General features: G+C 41.6%; 5 protein-coding genes across 5 annotated transcripts; 3 read left to right on the top strand and 2 right to left on the bottom strand.

Moving 5' to 3' along the window:
• Positions 1-1357: 1357 nt before the first annotated feature.
• BCR41DRAFT_392751 (hypothetical protein) lies at positions 1358-3917 on the top strand (the record flags this gene model as incomplete). The annotated part of the gene is made up of 2 exons (XM_022028495.1): positions 1358-3354; positions 3587-3917. The coding sequence occupies 2 exons, from the start codon at positions 1358-1360 to the stop codon at positions 3915-3917; spliced, it is 2328 nt and encodes a 775-aa protein (XP_021885149.1).
• Positions 3918-5590: 1673 nt separating this feature from the next.
• BCR41DRAFT_346762 (hypothetical protein) lies at positions 5591-6863 on the bottom strand. Its single transcript, XM_022022958.1, has 2 exons — positions 6684-6863; positions 5591-6579 (listed from the first exon to the last, which is right to left on the bottom strand). Exons 1-2 carry the CDS (start codon positions 6782-6784, stop codon positions 5721-5723), a joined length of 960 nt encoding a protein of 319 aa, XP_021885148.1. The 5' UTR covers positions 6785-6863; the 3' UTR covers positions 5591-5720.
• Positions 6864-7819: 956 nt separating this feature from the next.
• Positions 7820-10495, top strand: BCR41DRAFT_346759 (NAD-dependent glycerol-3-phosphate dehydrogenase N-terminus-domain-containing protein). Its single transcript, XM_022022957.1, has 5 exons — positions 7820-8051; positions 8176-8319; positions 8860-8962; positions 9570-9934; positions 10043-10495. The coding sequence occupies exons 1-5, from the start codon at positions 8014-8016 to the stop codon at positions 10413-10415; spliced, it is 1023 nt and encodes a 340-aa protein (XP_021885147.1). The 5' UTR covers positions 7820-8013; the 3' UTR covers positions 10416-10495.
• A 17-nt stretch (positions 10496-10512) lies between these two features.
• Positions 10513-12167, bottom strand: BCR41DRAFT_346756 (hypothetical protein). The gene has a single exon (XM_022022956.1). The coding sequence runs from the start codon at positions 12016-12018 to the stop codon at positions 10606-10608; it is 1413 nt and encodes a 470-aa protein (XP_021885146.1). The 5' UTR covers positions 12019-12167; the 3' UTR covers positions 10513-10605.
• Positions 12168-14707: 2540 nt separating this feature from the next.
• Positions 14708-17514, top strand: BCR41DRAFT_346755 (hypothetical protein). Its single transcript, XM_022022955.1, has one exon. It carries the CDS (start codon positions 15014-15016, stop codon positions 17222-17224), a length of 2211 nt encoding a protein of 736 aa, XP_021885145.1. The 5' UTR covers positions 14708-15013; the 3' UTR covers positions 17225-17514.
• The last annotated feature ends 453 nt before the right edge of the window (positions 17515-17967 follow it).

Here is a 17967-nt window from a genome sequence, read left to right as displayed (position 1 = left end):
TGATAACAACAACAATACCAACAAACTTACCACAATAAGTTTAGAGATATGGACGCTCAAAGAAGGGATGTGTGCCTGAAAGAAGGGAACAGAAAGAAGTAGAAAAAAAAGAGGGAGAGCACAGGAACATGAACAAAATACGGAGTGTTCCCCATGGGCCCAATGGCCAATAGAGCCCATTCGTTTTAATTGCTTGCTAAATTATGCACGTTGCATTGGAGGGATAATATCACAAGCCACACACTCCAACGCTCGCTTTGAAGTGGAGCTTCCATCACTTTCAAAGTAGGAGAGAGAGATTTCGTTCCATTTTTCATTTGATAAAACACATACTTCCACAGGTAATGGCGTTGAATCATTATTTACCTTTCTGCTTTCCGTTGCATTTTTTTTTTTTCTTGTTCAGTTTGCCTCGCTACCGCTTCTGTACGTCTAATTGGAAAAGATGACAGAGAAATCAGGTGTCCAACCCTTAAATCTGGGCCGTATACCTGAGGATGGCGCGGCTATTCTTTCGATGGTGGTATCGTTGGATGGTTTACTTTTGCTTCTATGGCTCTTTCGAGAGTTAAGGCGATAATAACAAGATGCTGCCGTATATTGTCGGCTGTGCCGCGCAACACGGTACCTCATAGAGGTCTGAAAAGCAGCTTGTGGACCATTCACGCTCGCTCATCCTATCTTCTAAAAATGATTTTGTTCAATTTGCTTCGCTGCCGCTTCTGTACGTCTAATTGGAAAAGATGACAGAGAAATCAGGTATCCAACCCTTAAATCTGGGCCGTATACCTGAGGATGGCGCGGCTATTCTTTCGATGGTGGTATCGTTGGATGGTTTACTTTTGCTTCTATGGCTCTTTCGAGAGTTAAGGCGATAATAACAAGATGCTGCCGTATATTGTCGGCTGTGCCGCGCAACACGGTACCTCATAGAGGTCTGAAAAGCAGCTTGTGGACCATTCACGCTCGCTCATCCTATCTTCTAAAAATGATTTTGTTCAATTTGCTTCGCTGCCGCTTCTGTACGTCTAATTGGAAAAGATGACAGAGAAATCAGGTATCCAACCCTTAAATCTGGGCCGTATACCTGAGGATGGCGCGGCTATTCTTTCGATGGTGGTATCGTTGGATGGTTTACTTTTGCTTCTATGGCTCTTTCGAGAGTTAAGGCGATAATAACAAGATGCTGCCGTATATTGTCGGCTGTGCCGCGCAACACGGTACCTCATAGAGGTCTGAAAAGCAGCTTGTGGACCATTCACGCTCGCTCATCCTATCCTCTGCAAGTAAAATAGCTTTCACATCACTAACATATTTTTTTATGAAGTTACTATTTTCATGAACTAAATATATAACGATGCAAGACCTCGACCATACCGCTCCTAGTGCACTGAAGGTGCATCCATTCTTCAAGAGCGTCAAAGCCCGCTATTGGCATAATACCCATGCATTCTTCAAGTATTGTGATCTCTCCAAGCCGTCAGAACAGCACTTTACAACTTACACTAAGGGCCTCACGACAATCAGTAATGCCAATAATGTGTCTGAAAGCCTGAGAAGTCGTGCCGATAATGTTCTACAAAAGGCCTCAAAAGACCCCTTCACGCAAGCCTTCGAGGAATATATAAATAAAAAAAATGCATCAGACGCCAAACGCAAAATATCTTCGACAATTTTAAAAGTAGTGAAAAGCGGAGCAAGTGATGCTGAGAAGATCGTAGAGCTATCCAGCGTGAGCCATAAAAAGAAGCGTCTGGACATTTGTCTAGATTCGGAATCTATTGTGGAGAGAGAAAGCAGCGTTTCTATGGAGGCATCATCATCATCATGGACAGCGAAATCATTACTAGCAAAAGGTAAATCATCATTAACTAGTGCCCCCCCAGTCTTAGATAACCAACTCGATGATCAACAAACGGAGTACATACTGCCTTCTAAGGATTTCGAAGGTTTCCAGGACCATGATTTAGCAGAAAATTGGCCTGCGTGTTCTCGAACAGGTCCCCCACCAAGTCCAAAAAAGTCAAAATCGTTTCCAATCTCTATGAAGAAGCGACGCCAATCTGTCTCCACCACAAGTTCTGAACCAGCCACACCTAAACTAAAGCTTAGAGAGCCCTGGCACAGTTTAGTTGATTTAGCGATTCTTATGTACACAGACTGGGACGTGGAATTACCCTCAATTGACCTCGACCAATCAGTTTTGGATGAAATTGGCAGCAAGAACAAAGAAATCTTGTATCGCATTGGATTGAGGAACCTTCATCAGGCGCAACTTCTGCACAAGCTCAAGTCCCTTGACAAAAATCACTGTCTTCCTTACAAGGATGCTTTTGTGGCATTATCTGGAATATGGAACTTATATTCAACAGATGCAAACAACTCATTCGGTTCCGAGAAACTGAAAGCAGCTCAAGGTCTCTGTTTGTTACCAGGTTTGGAGGAGAGGACACAAGGTATTGATGAGATTGTCCAGAGGCTCTTGGGCAAAGTTGAGGAAGGATCCTCAGTGCAGGATCTTCTAAATTACACATATGCCTTGCAATGTGAATATCCGGAACAGAGGCGGAGGATCAACGTACTCCAACATCTTTTCTCTCATGCAATCAGGCCTCTGACCGGAAACAAGAAGCCTTCGGAAGGAGATGTCATGTTGCTTTGGGGATGTATTTTCAAGGATGGCTTGCCTTTGGATACCCAATTATGTCTTCATTTGGGCGAGCAAGGCTGTGCTGCGACAACGTTGTCCAAGTCTATGCTTGCGGAGGCCTTCAACACAGGCTGTAACACACGGAAGTGTGATTGTCTCCTGACTGTGGATGGCATGGAGGTTGGGAACTTTGAGGCAAAGCGTGGAAGCTGCGGCCCGATTGACGTGGCAGTTCAGCTTCGCAAAAATGCAAAGATAAATAAGAGCATTTTGCTGGAGCTGGAAAAGCACGGTATTGGATGCCCTCCACTATTGAATATACAAGGGACAACTGCGACGGTGATCAAGATTATCAAATACGAAGATATTTGGGTGGTTGGGAAGGCATGTTCACCTCTTGTATTGCCAGTAGCCAGCGAGGACATCCAGTTTTTCCTGCAGCATGGTGTTTTTGTTCTGTTCAACCTTCTGGACGAGTACCATGCGTACGCACAGAAGGCATACGCTGCGAAGCGGCTATATGAATATAACAATCGTGTCATGGTAGAGGACATAGCTGTCGGTGTTGATCTGAAATCTCCAATGATGGTGTTGGAGTGGGAAAGAGTGGTCTTTCACTCACCTACTAAACCTCGGACAAGAAAGTCATCATTACTTCAGGAGCTAGCTGCTGCTCAGGATGAGTCGGATAAAGAGGAAGAGACGTAATATCAACCTGCTATCTTCCCAAGCACACGGTCTTGACATTATCTCTAACCGCAAATCCTGGCACAGGCTCTGCAATTCTTGTGATTGTAAATAGACGGCCATGGCTTTAAATTAATTATCCTTCATAGTCCAGTCATTCTGTAGTCTGAGCATTGTTAAACACAGGGATGGGTCGTTAATAAAATAAATCCTTTCTCTCGAACTTCCAGAACACATCCATCTCCATAGAAAAATGAATTTCAGCGATAATATCAGTAATGCTTACACTGCTTCTAACGTCCTTACGGACGGCAACCTCGGTCCATCAACCTTGGAGGACAACCCCACTCCACCACCTACCCCGTCCAGCAACCCTTTCTCCCCTGAAATCCAACAAATGCTCTCTCCTGAAATCCTCCAGGCTATCAGCGGTCCTCCAGGCCTGCCATCCCGAGATCCATATTTACTCAAGGCAAGAGCTTTTTATATCGCTTCCTTGGCTAATAACTCCACGATCTCTTGCTCTATCGTCTTCATTTCTTCCTTGGAGCGCTGTTATGTGTGGCTGTGTTGCTGGTGAATCGAATGGGACTTCGTATCTATCCTGAATAACTCTGTGGACCCGTTAGTCGTCCATAAGTTCCATACTGCTTGGCAGAGGTGTAGTCGACTCCCTACTGGCGCCCTCCGCCTTGGCCCCTTCCCCGTGCAGAAGGGGGGTTCCGAAAAAACTGGCTGCCCAAGCCGTGATTATTATTCTATTGTGGTTTTGGTTTTGAGAGCCCCACTTGCTGATATTGCTGTGGTTGAGCAAATGAAGTGTGGTTGAGGCTCCCGAAACGAGCTTGCCTGCTTCGATTATCCCTATCCCGGTTAGGATTGCTGTACTCCTTGTTGTTCTGCGAAGGTTTAGCATGTTCAAGTAAGTCGATGTGTCTGGAAAGTTAATAAACTTCTTTTCCTTGTAAAATGATTTGATATGGATTTTATTGATCTGTTCACATACAGTGGAGATTTGAATTCGAGCTGTATCCAGGGCACAAAGGTATGATGTACTTGAGGGTCATTTGTGTTATTTTGAGGGATGATGGCATGAGCTGCTGCATCAATTGGTCTCGTAATGTGTGCAGCTCTTGTTGCCAGTTTGACCAACTTTTGATCAGTGTCCTTGAGGCTATCAGTGATTAACCACTCTTTGGGAGCAGCTGGGGGTGTGTATTCCATACCGTCAAGCTTTGGAAATCGGCTAATGTCGTAATAACGCTGCTCTTCGTCAGAGAGTTTAGCTGTATGAAACTTCTTTCTATTCTTGATGGAAGGCATAAAATTCCTCATAGGACCTCATGCAATAGAGTGAATCCGTCGTGAATATGTGTGGGTCTTGAGATGACAGACCTAACTGGAGGACCGCACCTCTATTTTGGCAGAACTGAGTAAGAGTGCTGATAGCTTGAAGGATTTCAGGAGAGAGCATTTGTTGGATTTCAGGGGAGAAAGGGTTGCTGGACGGGGTAGGTGGTGGAGTGGGGTTGTCCTCCAAGGTTGATGGACCGAGGTTGCCGTCCGTAAGGACGTTAGAAGCAGTGTAAGCATTACTGATATTGTTAGCGCTGAAATTGTTCCGGAAGTTCGAGATCAACATCTAAGTTAAAAAAGTATACTAGTTGTTCTGTAACTCAAACATAATTAAATACAGGATGGGCCGGTGCAGATAATGGTCGTAAGACTTCCTGAAGTCACTGACTACCATCACTACAACTACCGTCGCTACTGCCAACACTACTGCTGCTGCTACTAATGCAACCGATGATGCTATGACCAAGTATGTCCAACCCATATTGAAAGCTCCTTTATTGTCATTACTTTGTTCTTCTTTATCTGTCCTATCATGGTCAATGTCAAATGCACACGTACCAATAAACACCTATGCTCTTATGCTGTGTTTATTGATTCTGTATCGCTATTACTTACGCCACATATCAATAAGGACATCCTTGTTTAATCATCAATGACGACTCTTTGCATCTTTAGGACCAAGAACGACTGGAGAAGACATGTATTATTGATTACTGGCGTAATTATACCCACAGCCTCTAAGGAGCCCATATGTCTTATTTTTCCTTACAGATCCCTCTCACCCCACCAACGTATAGAATGGTCAACAGTTTGGATGGTTACCTTAGAGAGTACATAAGGCAAGGAACTTTATTCTTGTTATATACATTTGAATAAGATAATAGAGATTTCTTATGTGCCACTAAGTTTCTACTCTTGTTTGAGCCATTGACGTTTATTCTATTAAGTGTCCATTAAACACCGCGCCGCGATCCGCTTATTAAATAAGCTCGGTATATATTACAAATTTCTAAATAGAGATCTCATACTAATGTACTCCTTGTTGATGGAGTTGTCTTTCTTGGCGATACTTGCGGGCGCATTCATCCAAAAACTCTGGCTGTTTCATATAATGATACCGCATCTGATCGTCTGAATATCGCCATGCAAGCCAATCCAGCCGATCGCGGGCCAAACTCTGTCGAAACGCCACCCATTCCTCCCAATCTGCAGGATCCCATCCTTTTGTTAATAATGCAGTTTTGGTCTTCTCTAGCGCTGCTGTCTGTAGCTCCATCTGCACAGGAGATAAGTCTCGGAATGCAGGGTTGAAATCAATCGGTTGAGAGTCTTTTGAGTATGTCCCTGTGGCGTTTTCATCTGTAATCAATAATGTCTCATTGTCAGAGATATCGTATGGCAAATCCACCATCACAATTGATCGCATTCCGAACCATGGACCATAGACAGGATGGACATTCAAGAAGGCTACAGGGTTAAAGTATGCAAAGCCAGCTGCATGTGCTACATGTTGGATCGGGAGAGTGTTGACAGGCGGGGCCACAAATCCTGTAGGCTTTGATCCTGGAGGAGGGGTTCCTGCAGGAGGCATGGTGATCCGCCAATGAGAGAAGGCTACTGAAAATGCAGTTGTGAACTCATTGCCCTCTTGATCCGAATACAACTTGGCTTCCTTGAGGGCCTCCAAGGTAATTTGAGGAATTAGTCGTTCACAGTAATGATCCATGGGATCCTTTCGTTCTTCAGCGGTCTTGAGTTTGGAAGGGTCATGCTGTGCCAAAAAGGTATGCCAAAAAGTTTTATTGCTACCGATAATAAGTGATAGAGTTGAGGCCTGGTTGAAAGTATGCATTGGGTTCTTCTGGCCCAGGGCTGTAGCATTGTAGCTAGAGTTGATTGTTTATCTTTAAGTGAGTAATGTATGCACAAAAAAAAAAAAAAAAAAAAAAAAAAAGGAATGAGTGAATGAATGAAGAAAAAAAAAAGGTACCTCTGTGCGGCAAAAGGATGAACAATGTCCAAACCCATTTTTTGGAATGAATGACGGAGCGCTGTCAAAAAGATTCGTTTTTGTTCAGGAGTAGCAGCCATGGTTACTGATCTGGTTTCGGATCGGATAGCGGCAAGAAAAGAGACAATCAAGACGGGAGGAATAGTAAGTGAGTGGGGGATACCAAAAGAAGAAAACAGGAACATGACACAATTGCAAAAAAAAAAAAAAAAAAAAGCGTGGGACTTCTCTTTTTTCTAACGGCAACTTTAATGCCGAAAAGGATGTTTTATGGACACTTACTTGTGTTTGTTGGTCATAGCGTTCTACACTGCATTCACTAATCCATTCTCAGATAAAATAATAATAATAAGCGCATGCCATTCAAGGTTCTTTCTTCAACTGCAACTTTTTTCGACGAGAAGAAGGATTGGCACCTACACCGGGTTAGCATTACTATAAAGAAAGAAGTAAGGATAAAGGGACAGATAGTTTGAGACTATCCGAGCAAGTCATTCGAGTCGCAATTGGAGCAACCATATGTAATGGACTGGAATGTACATGAAAGATGTCAAGTCGGATGAATTTGTGAACCGAAAAAGATTACACAAGGGGGACACAAAGGAATTTAATGCTGACTGATAAAATCTTTTTAAAAGAGAAAAGTAGCACCATCAGTCAGCATCAGACATTCAGACATTCCGTTAACAGATGATACAAATTATGAATTCAAATTTGAGATAGTGATAATGTTCGCGGACTTTGACGCTTTGTTTTTTTTTGCTCTTTCGATTGTTTTGAGATAATGAAGATAGAGCATAGACGTATTAAACATTTTCCATATTAAACATTCCACATGGGAACCATATTGGATGTCCTATCGGGCTTGCCTTGGCACGGATGTTGAATATCATGAGCATGCGCTTTTTTTTTTTTAAGGTCTTTCATAAGAGTTAGAAACACATGTGCAAAAAAAATTTCTTTTTCGTTCGGAGAGAACAAAGGACGGATGAATAAACATGCGGGAATGAATTGTCGGTGTTGCTTTCATATAAGATATTAATATCGATATCGTTTGTGCAGGAGTGTGCATTTAATTTCATTATCTCGTGCTTTTTTTAAAGCTGAGACGGAAAAAGAGATCTGATCAGACGTATAAAAAGGAACTCATTACCTCTCACCATTCAATTCAAACACACTTCATCTTTCATTAACACTCATTCACTCGTCCTCACTCTCGCTCTCACTCTCACCTTCAGTCTTGTCCTGTTCTTCTCCGGAATCGATTGCCTCCAACATCATCACATATACACATAAAAATATATACACTATGACTGAGAAAGTAGCACTCATCGGATCTGGCAACTGGTAACAAAACAATAAAACAATGAAACTATATGCAGCAGAGATGCATTCATACAGCTATTTGCTCGAAGCTCGTCCACCTTACTTATGTTCTGATGTGTTCATTTTTTTTTTTTTTATCCACAAGGGGCTCTGCTGTCGCCAAAATCATTGGTCGTAATGTTGTGCGATTTGATCACTTTGACAATCAGGTCAAAATGTGGGTCTTTGAAGAAAAAGTCAATGGCCAGAACCTCACTGAAATCATCAACACCAAGCATGAGAACGTCAAGTATGTTTTTTTTTTTTTTTTTTTTTTTTTTTTTTGGTGGTGGTGGTCTATCTACCCCACACTTTTTATTTTTATTTTTATCTTTTTTATTTTCTCTATTTGCTCGCCAACGTGTACCGATCCGGATCAATGTTCAGTCCTCATGCGTCATAATTGTGAAAAGAACAAGGACGTCTTAAGCAAACAAGCAGACAAACAGAGGAAGAGGCAAAAAGGGAAAAAAAAATAATTTGCTCCTTGATATCACACAGACGATGAAGAAGGCAAGAGTGGAGTTCAAGGAGCTTTGACCGTCAAAGATCAATCAATCACCATCGTTCACATCAGCAACTTGAGGATCATTGCATCCAACACATGAACAAAATGACAAAAAAAAAACAAAAAGAAGAAAAAAGATAAAAGGCGGAATTGATTTGGAGTTGAAATACATAAAGGATCACTGCAGCGTTTTCGTCTTATCACTTTGCACACAATATAGTTTAAATACTTGGTATACCCTTTCTAATCCTTCGATCTCTCTCTCTCTAATTCCTCAAATAGATATCTCCCTGGAATTCAATTGCCGGAAAATATTGTCGCTTGCCCTGATTTGGTCGAGACTTGCCGCGATGCTTCAATGCTTGTTTTCGTTGTTCCTCATCAGGTGCGTAAATCCACTCTGCCCCTTTTATTATTAGCATACTCTTTTCATTTTTTTAAAGTTGGTTGTTGGTGATAGGTGGTCATTGATAGGCGGTGTTTGTTCCTTTAATTATTCTTTTTCTATCCCAGTGTAAGATGGTATCATTTCAATATGTGATCAAGCCGACGGCTATTACTGTTATTATCGCCGTTTTGTTTTATGATATTTTTTTTATTTTTTTATTTTTCACATGTTGGGATGCTGCAATCATGTCAATGTTTCATATTATGGCATGATTAGGCTTGGTTGCCTATATTTACAGGAGCCAAAATAGAGTGTGTGTGGTGGGTGCGCTGATAAAATAATGGAGTTTGAAAATGAGAGAGCAATTGTTGGAAATAGAGAGAGTATAATGAGCACTCAAGGGACGTTTGTCCTTGAAAATAGACTTTTTTTTTTTTTTTTACACAGCAGGAATGCAGATTGGATGCAAGGCACCAAAGCACGTGTTTACAGGAGGAACTATTCTATTTCCTCTCAACCATTTTTTTTTTTTTTTTTTTTTTCAATTGACATCTTTTAACCTTTTTTTTCTTTTTTTTCCTTTTTTTCTTTTTCTTGACGTTAGTTCGTTGCCAGCATTTGCAAGCAGCTTAAAGGCAAGATTCAACCAAACTGCAAAGCCATCTCATTAATCAAGGGTATTGATGTCAACGAACATGGATTCCGATTGATCACAGACATGATTCAGGAGTCATTGAACATTCGTTCCTGCATCCTCAGCGGAGCTAACATTGCAAGCGAAGTTGCAGAGGAGCGCTTCTGTGAGACTACAATCGGATACAGAAACAGGTCCGACGGTGAATTGTTCAAGGAGATTTTCCATACCCCTTCCTTCCGTGTCAACATTGTTGAAGATGTTGTCGGTGTTGAATTGTGTGGTGCTCTCAAGAACATCGTTGCAATCGGTGGAGGATTGGTCGATGGCCTGAAGTAAGTCTTTATAACCAATGACCTGTCTTTTTTCAGAACCATTTTATCTGATATCACATTCATACTCACACACACATCACACCTTACTCTCCTTTCTAATCCTTTTAGGCTTGGTGATAACACCAAGGCTGCGATTATCCGTATCGGCCTGTATGAAATGCGCAAGTTCTCGCAAATGTTTTACAAGGATGTTAGGGACGAGACCTTCTTTGAATCCTGCGGTGTTGCAGACTTGATCACTACCTGTGCAGGAGGCCGTAACCGTAAAGTTGCTGAGGCTCATGTCGTGACTGGCAAGTCATTTGATCAGTTGGAACAAGAGATGTTGAACGGTCAAAAGCTCCAGGGAACTTCAACCGCCAAGGACATGTACAACATCTTGTCAAAGAATAATCTATGCCATGAATTCCCTCTTATGACCACAATCTACAGGATCTGTTATGAGAACTTGCCTCCCATTAGGATTGTAGAGGACATTTAAAAAACAAACCAAAATTACATTTTTTCCTTTTTCGCAAGATATTTTAGATTCACTAATTGCAATAAAACATTTTTACCCTAAAAAAAAACGAACTGTGCAATAATTTCCCAGGCAAAGAGCAAATTTTTTTTAATAAGGGTTTATAAGCGAGCATGAAAACGGGATCGTTGTCATTATGAATATGATTCCATCATACAACAATAGGTGCAGGTTTTTCACTAAGCCAATAGACAGCCCATCGATACTGCCAGTTTGCAAATTTCCTCGAAACCACCAATAACGTTGGCATCAGGCACATCAACATTGGGAGCGTCATTAGAAACAAGAGCCAGATGAAACAGGTCAACATCGATGCCAGCATCAACTTCCAGAACATGAAATAAACCATAGACCTGTATGTATGTCGATCCATGGTTGCTTTCAAATGCTTCGCCCCTCTATCCCACATATTCTTATATCGTTGTCGACGAAGCGAGCCCCAGTGTCTCGAAGTATGTCTCCTTTCCAATCGTTGAAGGATAAATTGAGGCAATGGAATTTGAATCCCAAACAGACTTGGAGGTTTCCATGAAGGAGGTCTGGGATCAGGTTCTGATGCAATAAAAATCCGTGCAGGCACATTGGGATATTTTTGTCGAACCTTGTTCGAGACCAGCGCTGCTGAAAGAGCCAAGTCCACACGAGCCAATGCACGCCAAGATGTAGCTGAGAAGATAACAAATGGATAGCCTAGAGGCGGAATGATCATTAAACAGAACGCCATCAACGCCCAAATAAATGTCCATGTGAAACAAAAAACGGACCATGGTAAGATCATGAAGATCATATAGGTCAATGCTGCCCAGGCTCTTCCATCACCCGCAATTGACCAACTGGATGAACCTGTCTCTTCTTCCGCTTCCCCATTAGTAGTAGCATTATGACTGTAGTCTTGGTCGTTGTCATGATTTGTGCCTAATAAGCGATCCATATCATTTGCAAAATCGCCTTCTTCCTCATCATCGAGAGAAATCTGGCCTCGTAAGCCAAGCTCGGGTGCATTGGCAGTAGTAGGGGAATGTTGAATGGGCACATAGTTGGATTCATTCGGACGAGGAGGTGCAGGTGAGAAAATACGAGGACCTGAAGAAGAAGAAGCACTACTTGTACCAACAGCACCACTGGATTCTGCAGTGGAAGACTGTTGATTATACAGGGATGCATTCAATGATTCCATGGGGATCCTGCCTTTAAGCTCGACGCCTCGCTGACTAGGTGGGCCACAAAGATGGTCATAGTCATTATGGATTTGTGGGAGGTTGTCTTTGTCAATCGTAGCTTCGTACGAAGGTGGGGCATCATCATAGGGCGCTGTTTCTGTCGGTGATAACAATGCTAAAGATGGTGGAGATGATGAGGAAGTTATTGCTGATGTGGATACTGTAGAAAATGGCGATAAAAGTGCTGCACTAGAAGTCTGGTCAACCGTGAATGTAAAGGGTGAGTAGAGCGAAGTAGAGGGTGGTGCAGAAGATGGCGCTGTGGATTGAATTGAAGGGGGTTGTGGAGCAGGTATATCAGAAGTATCATGAATGGTATCGTTGCTGTTTTGAGGGCCTTTCATGGTGGCAGGTTTAGTTTATTGGGGGATGGGAAGAGGAAAGCGAGAGAGAGAGAGAGAATTAGGCGATTGTTACGAGAAATAATAAATAGTTCCATTGTAGATACAAGCCCTAAGAGCTACAGCCCACAATCTCTGTCACAAACATTAGTCTTGGCATTTTCAAGTTTTTCAACAACTGCGCTCGAGACCAAAACATAAGAACTTTGATTTGGAAGAAACAGTCATTCAGGAACAGAATCGGAGGATGGTCCCTTTATTCCCCTCCCCAGCCACATGGTATTACAAATATTTGCTTTCCATAGTCGCGTTCTTACAAAGCCATTAGACATTAAGAAGCCAATTGTAAGAAAAAAGCGCAACCAACAAAAAAAAAAATGGAAAATATTTTTCGCTCAACTCACCACCGTACTTATTTTTGCACCAATGGCGGTAGTCTTTTTTTTTTGTCTGTTTATTTGCTCTAAATAAAATTAAAATTTGACAGGATAATATGTAGTTACCAGAATCATAAATGTGGCTACTATGTTGACGTCCTATTTCTACTGGACTACCTGAAAAAAAAAAAAAAAGAGCATCAGTATACATTTTTGGTAATGTTGCTTGCTGATATGATTTTTGGATCTCGATGTGGTCGATTGGATCCACTCATAAAAATATCAAACGTATTATGTGCGGACAATGCGGTCTTTTGAGCCAGTGAACCGGGTGATCAACGGAAAGAAAACAATAGAAAGTTAGAAAGAGGCTCATGTCGTAGGATATATCACCTAATGTCAATAGACAGGAGGATATATAGGAATAGGCGAAAAGTGAGATGAGTTATTATTATGAACGTAAAAGAAAAAAAAAAACGAGAGCAAGGAAAGACAATTAACAACAAAGCAGTATTGAAGACAGCAGAACAACAAAAAATGCGAAGCAAAGCAAAGCAGCAAAGCAGCAAAGCAGCAAAGCAGAAGAGGGCTCATCCATCAACATTGGAAATCCTTTACAACATCATTTGCATCGGGGGATCAAATGTCAAGACGGATAAATGCTGGCAGAAAAGGGCAGGGTCCTCTTAATTTGTCCTTTTTTTATTTTTGTTGGATCACTTTCTGTGCGCTGATAGGTCCGAATCAACTAATCCCTCTGCTCTTCTCACTTGGCCTTCTCAGAACCACGACGGCTCCGTTTCCATCCATTACCACAAGGAATGTGTTTTGTTCACAACATTTCTATATATGTCTCAACTTTCTTTTTGAGGAAGCATTTTTACTCTCATCTCTCCCACTCCGTACTCTGCTCAACAGAACCATACAATCAACGCGTACGCACCTCTTTGCCTCGTGTTACTTTCTGCCTGTCTGCCTGTCCGCCTGTCTGCCTGACTTGTCTGTTTTCCAGTTTGCATCTACACCACACGAGCAATGCATTGCTGCTTCGCATTTTTGAACATTGGGCCCCGGTCTGATTATTGATTACCAATGAGAGCGGATTATAAAAAAATAGAAAATGAAATAAAATAACATACAATAAAAATAAAAATTAAAAAAGTAACAAAGTAGGGCAAGTCCAAGAAAGAGATCAAGAAAAAAAAAGAGAGAAAGAAGCGCGTCGTTGTAATTGGTGAACAATTTCGCATTTCCGTCTGTCATAATTTTCTCCACCCCTTTCTGTCCATCTTTTCTTTGCTTGCAGCTCGCTAACTTTACTCTCCTGCAACAGAAAAAAAAAGAATGGTAAATACATGTACCTCATTGATACTAGGCCCATGAGCTGCACAAAAAATACCATGAACACAATACAATGCACTGTTATCTGCAAGCATTCGCACATGTGAGTAAATCTGTCATACACCATTTGCGTACAACGAAAAAAAAAAAAGCATAAAAAGGAGAGAAATTTTTCATTTATGATTCACAGCAAAAGTTTTCGTTTCTTTCTTTTTTTGTCTTCACTCGGGACGCGCCGTCCTCTTTTTCCCTCCCTTGCTCTTTGTACATTCGTTTCCACACTCATTCTCATTTCCACCTTTCATTCTCATTCTTGTTCTCGTTTCATTCTTTTTCTCTTTATCCATTCCGACTCTCTTATTCTCGTACTCGAGTCTTTTGTTTTGTCGTGGTTGCATCGATCATCATCTTGTTCGCATTCTTTTTTTTTTTTTTTTTTTTTTTTTTGTTTTTGTTTTTCATTTACATTCATTCATTCATTCATTCATTCATTCATTCATTCATTCATTCATTCATTCATTCATTCATTCATAAACATCTTCTCATCTCGGTCATATTATCCATCTATCATCTTGTTCCAACTTTTATACAACCTATTTTATTTATTTACTTTTTCTCTTTCTTTCATTACTTCCTTTTTTTCTTTTTTTCCTTTTTTCCTTTTTTTTATTTCTTATTTTTCCTTTCTCGTGGGTGTGTGCGCAAGGTGTGTGCATTAGTGTTTTTTAAAGCAAGCAGTCCCGCCAACCTTATCGGTCTCGGTTTTAGTCTTCAGTCAATTATCAATTGGATGATCCGAATTGTTGCTAAAAAGGAAGCTGTGCATTTATTCCATTGACCCAATTATTACACACCATTTACTCTGCATAACATTCTATAACCTTTATTTTTCTTCTTTTTATTCCTGTTAACAAGAAGCAACAAGGACAACGTGCTATCTTCTTTTCCTTTTCTTCCCCCCCCCCCGCCCCTCTCCCCCCTTTTTTTTTATTAACAACAAAGCAGTTGTCAAAACGCAACACCAAGCATCAACCTGCATCAGTTCATAAACAATCAAGCAAAAGCTCGTACAAATCAAAGCAGAGCAACAAAACAAGACCTATCTTCTATCCTCCAATTTTCTCTTTTTTCGCTTGGCTCTCTTTCCTCCCCTTTCCCATTCGCATATACAATACTTTTTTTCTTTGTTTTTTTTTTAATCCTTTTCCTTTTCCTTCCTCTCTCCTCGTTTTACAGCTGTGTGTCTTTGATTTGTTTATCAGCCACGAGGTGTGATATCCATGGTGTTGGCATCCAATCTCCCCTTGCCGGACGAATGTATTGATTTGATTGTAGCGTATCTTGTTGAAGAACGACAGGCGCTTCATGCGCTCGTCCTTGCGAGTCGGAAGTTGTTTGCACGCGCCACGCCTATTCTCTATCGATCGCCTTTTCAGCTCATCGAGAAAACACGCTATTGGTCTAGAGATGAGAAAGACAGACGATCTACTATACTCCTGGCCCTGTTATTGTCCTCAAGAACTGCCTTGAGCTACACATCACCATCACAACAACAACAGCAACCAGTGCCGGTGCCATTGCAAGCACCAGTACCCATCAACCCGTTGAGATCATCCTCACCTCCATCCCTATTATCAAATGCTACACTAGAAGCAACAATAAACAACCATACAAGTGGATCGGCAACTTCGGCGCCAATACCTATATCCGCACCATCACCGTCGCCTGCAGTGATGGTGTCAGCAAGCTTTCATCATCGTTTGCAGCAGCAACAGCAGCAACAACAGCAACTATTCAAATTACAAAAAAAGAATTCACTTCATCAGCCTCCCGCCACATTGGACTATCTACGATTTTATACCCATCAATACCATGTAGATCTATGGCAGCCGTTGGTCAACCTACGAGAGTTGGCATCCAAAACCAATATGTATATCCTTGATGAGAGCAAGAATACACCAGACCTACAGATCGATGTGGCGATGGCTATGATCATGTATTGTCCCGAAGATATCAAGGTGATTGGCCAATCCTTCTTACGGGCCCCCCTCGTACTTGTTCCCTATGTCATGATATTACGAAGCTTGGTACGACTCGAACTATCAGAGATCCCATATGGATGCAAGATGGAAGGCATAATAGAGTTCATCCGAGTACATGATGCCGTACATAATACGTTGAGGGAGATTAAGATCAAAGGCGCTGAAGATCTGAACCAACATCCACATCAGAATAGGGCCCACTGTGGCCTAGTCAAGATTGTGCAGTCGATGCGAACACCTACTGTAGTGGATGCAAGGTGCTGGAGAGAGGCAATCCTAGTCTTGAATCACATTCCACACGAGTATTTGAAGACGTTATTGTTGGGAATGGGAGATATGCCGCCACCTAATATGATGGTCGCGCAGTACTTGGAATCATGTCTGATGCTGGAGGAGCTCCGAATGCCTGTGCGTGATGAGGGTTTGTTTGCATGGGCAAAAAAGGCTCGACTAGCAACTCTATCATCGTCGTCATCATTGGCCCGTCGACGAGGGGCAGCAGCAGCAGCATCGGCGCCTAGCAGGCCAGGATCTGTTCCACTGACTGGAAGTAACAGTAGAACCAGCAGCAGTGACAGTAAAAGCAGCATGAGCAGCAGTGGCAGTAGTTGCAATGACGGTCCATACTTAATATCCAACTCATTGACATCACTCTCATCATCTTCATTATTGTCGCCGTCTGCAACAGCAGCTACATTAGCAACAACAGCAACATCTGTCCCATCATCGTCTCCGCTTCCTTTCCCAACCTCATGGCAACTACGACATCATTATCATCCAGAATGGCACGAGTTTGAAGAGAAGCGACGTGCAAGAGTCAATATTAAATCGCTACAGCTGTGTGGCGAAGATAGAGATTTGGTTCCTGTCTTAAGGGATGCTCTGGATGGGTTTCGAGACTCGCTCGAAAGTCTCAAGGCAGAATCTTTGGCCACTATTGAGATAACAGCATTGCCGACTCACAGTTTTATGCCTTTGACATGGTCCTGGACATTACCACGGCTGACAGTTTTAGAATTAGAGGGCGAGGTTGCCTCCATCTTTGATCTGTCTGCGCTAAAGTACTGCCCGATGTTGACGACTTTAAAGTTGGCATTACCGACATATATGTATTCGAATAGCGAAGATAGAGTGACTGTGGATGAGATGAAGAGACGGGTCTCAGATATTTGCTTAGCGACCCAATTGTTGGATCTGGAGTTGCATGGAAAATGGCCGATTTCGGATGAGTTGTTGAGGAAGATGGCTATGGAGATGAGGCGATTGACACGGGTGTATGTTGTGAATTGTACAGGATTTACCATCGCTGGGATCTGTGCGTTTGTCCTGGGATCGGAGAGACTGGAATCGTTGGCCATCAGCAAGTGGCTATGTTATCGGGGTCCTTCGAGATCACAGTTGCAATATCTGATGGCCCTAAATCCGAGGTTGGAAATCATTGAGGAGTGATAAACGATTTAAACTTGAATACCCAATGGGATTGCTGCGGATTAAAAAAAAAAAAGAAAAAAAAAATTGAAACCGGATAGAACGGAAATGAAATAACAATCTTTTGTTTCACAGAACACAGAAAAGGAGTCAGGAGCGATCTTAAATTCCATGATCAAATAGTTAATGTTGTACAAGCTTGCGTAGAAAGATGAAGCGTGAAGCATATGATTATTTAGTAGGTTTTTTTTTATTCCCCATTACATAGTATATACCTTTTGGCATAGGTAGCCTAGCGCTCTAAAAATCTTGTTAGCTTTTTTTTTTTTTTTTTTTTTTTTTTTGCCTTCCTTTGTCGTCCCTGTTGCTCATTCTTAACAACTAAAAACATGTATCTTTCTAGATAAAAGGAGGGAAAGAGGGGAGAGCTTTGCACCACTCATCCTTTTTTTTTTTTTTTTTTTTTTTAAAAAAAAAGTGGCAGTGCTGAGTTTCTCGTAAGCAAATAAAAAAAAAAAAACAAGGCAAAGAACTCAAGTCCTTGGTGTTCTTGGTGCATTTGCATGCCCCTGGAAACTATTTTTTCCTCTAAATAAATAGTAGTGCATACATGGCTTTCTGTACTTGATCCTTTCAAAGAAGATCTTTTTTTTTTCTTTCTTGCATGGTTATAATTACATGTATAGTTTTCATATACAATTCTTTTGCATCTCACATACTCACTTAATAGAGCAACCTCTTCAGGCATCCCATACGTCCATCTA

Source organism: Lobosporangium transversale, assembly GCF_002105155.1.
Source record: "Lobosporangium transversale strain NRRL 3116 chromosome Unknown BCR41scaffold_4, whole genome shotgun sequence".
Lineage (NCBI taxonomy): Eukaryota > Fungi > Mortierellomycota > Mortierellomycetes > Mortierellales > Mortierellaceae > Lobosporangium > Lobosporangium transversale.
Note: the sequence above shows the minus strand (reverse complement) of the source record. Positions and strands in the feature narration are given on the sequence as shown.

Bases quoted from the DNA above. Each gene is read 5' to 3' on its own strand.
- BCR41DRAFT_346762 (XM_022022958.1), bottom strand. From the start codon at position 6,784: ATGGCTGCTACTCCTGAACAAAAACGAATCTTTTTGACAGCGCTCCGT. The intron at 6,580-6,683 runs GTACCTTTTTTT...AATCAACTCTAG, and splicing joins CATCCTTTTGCCGCACAGAG to CTACAATGCTACAGCCCTGG.
- BCR41DRAFT_346759 (XM_022022957.1), top strand. From the start codon at position 8,014: ATGACTGAGAAAGTAGCACTCATCGGATCTGGCAACTG. The intron at 8,320-8,859 runs GTATGTTTTTTT...TTCCTCAAATAG, and splicing joins ACCAAGCATGAGAACGTCAA to ATATCTCCCTGGAATTCAAT. The intron at 8,963-9,569 runs GTGCGTAAATCC...TCTTGACGTTAG, and splicing joins TTTTCGTTGTTCCTCATCAG to TTCGTTGCCAGCATTTGCAA.
- BCR41DRAFT_346756 (XM_022022956.1), bottom strand. From the start codon at position 12,018: ATGAAAGGCCCTCAAAACAGCAACGATACCATTCATGATACTTCTGAT.
- BCR41DRAFT_346755 (XM_022022955.1), top strand. From the start codon at position 15,014: ATGGTGTTGGCATCCAATCTCCCCTTGCCGGACGAATGTATTGATTTG.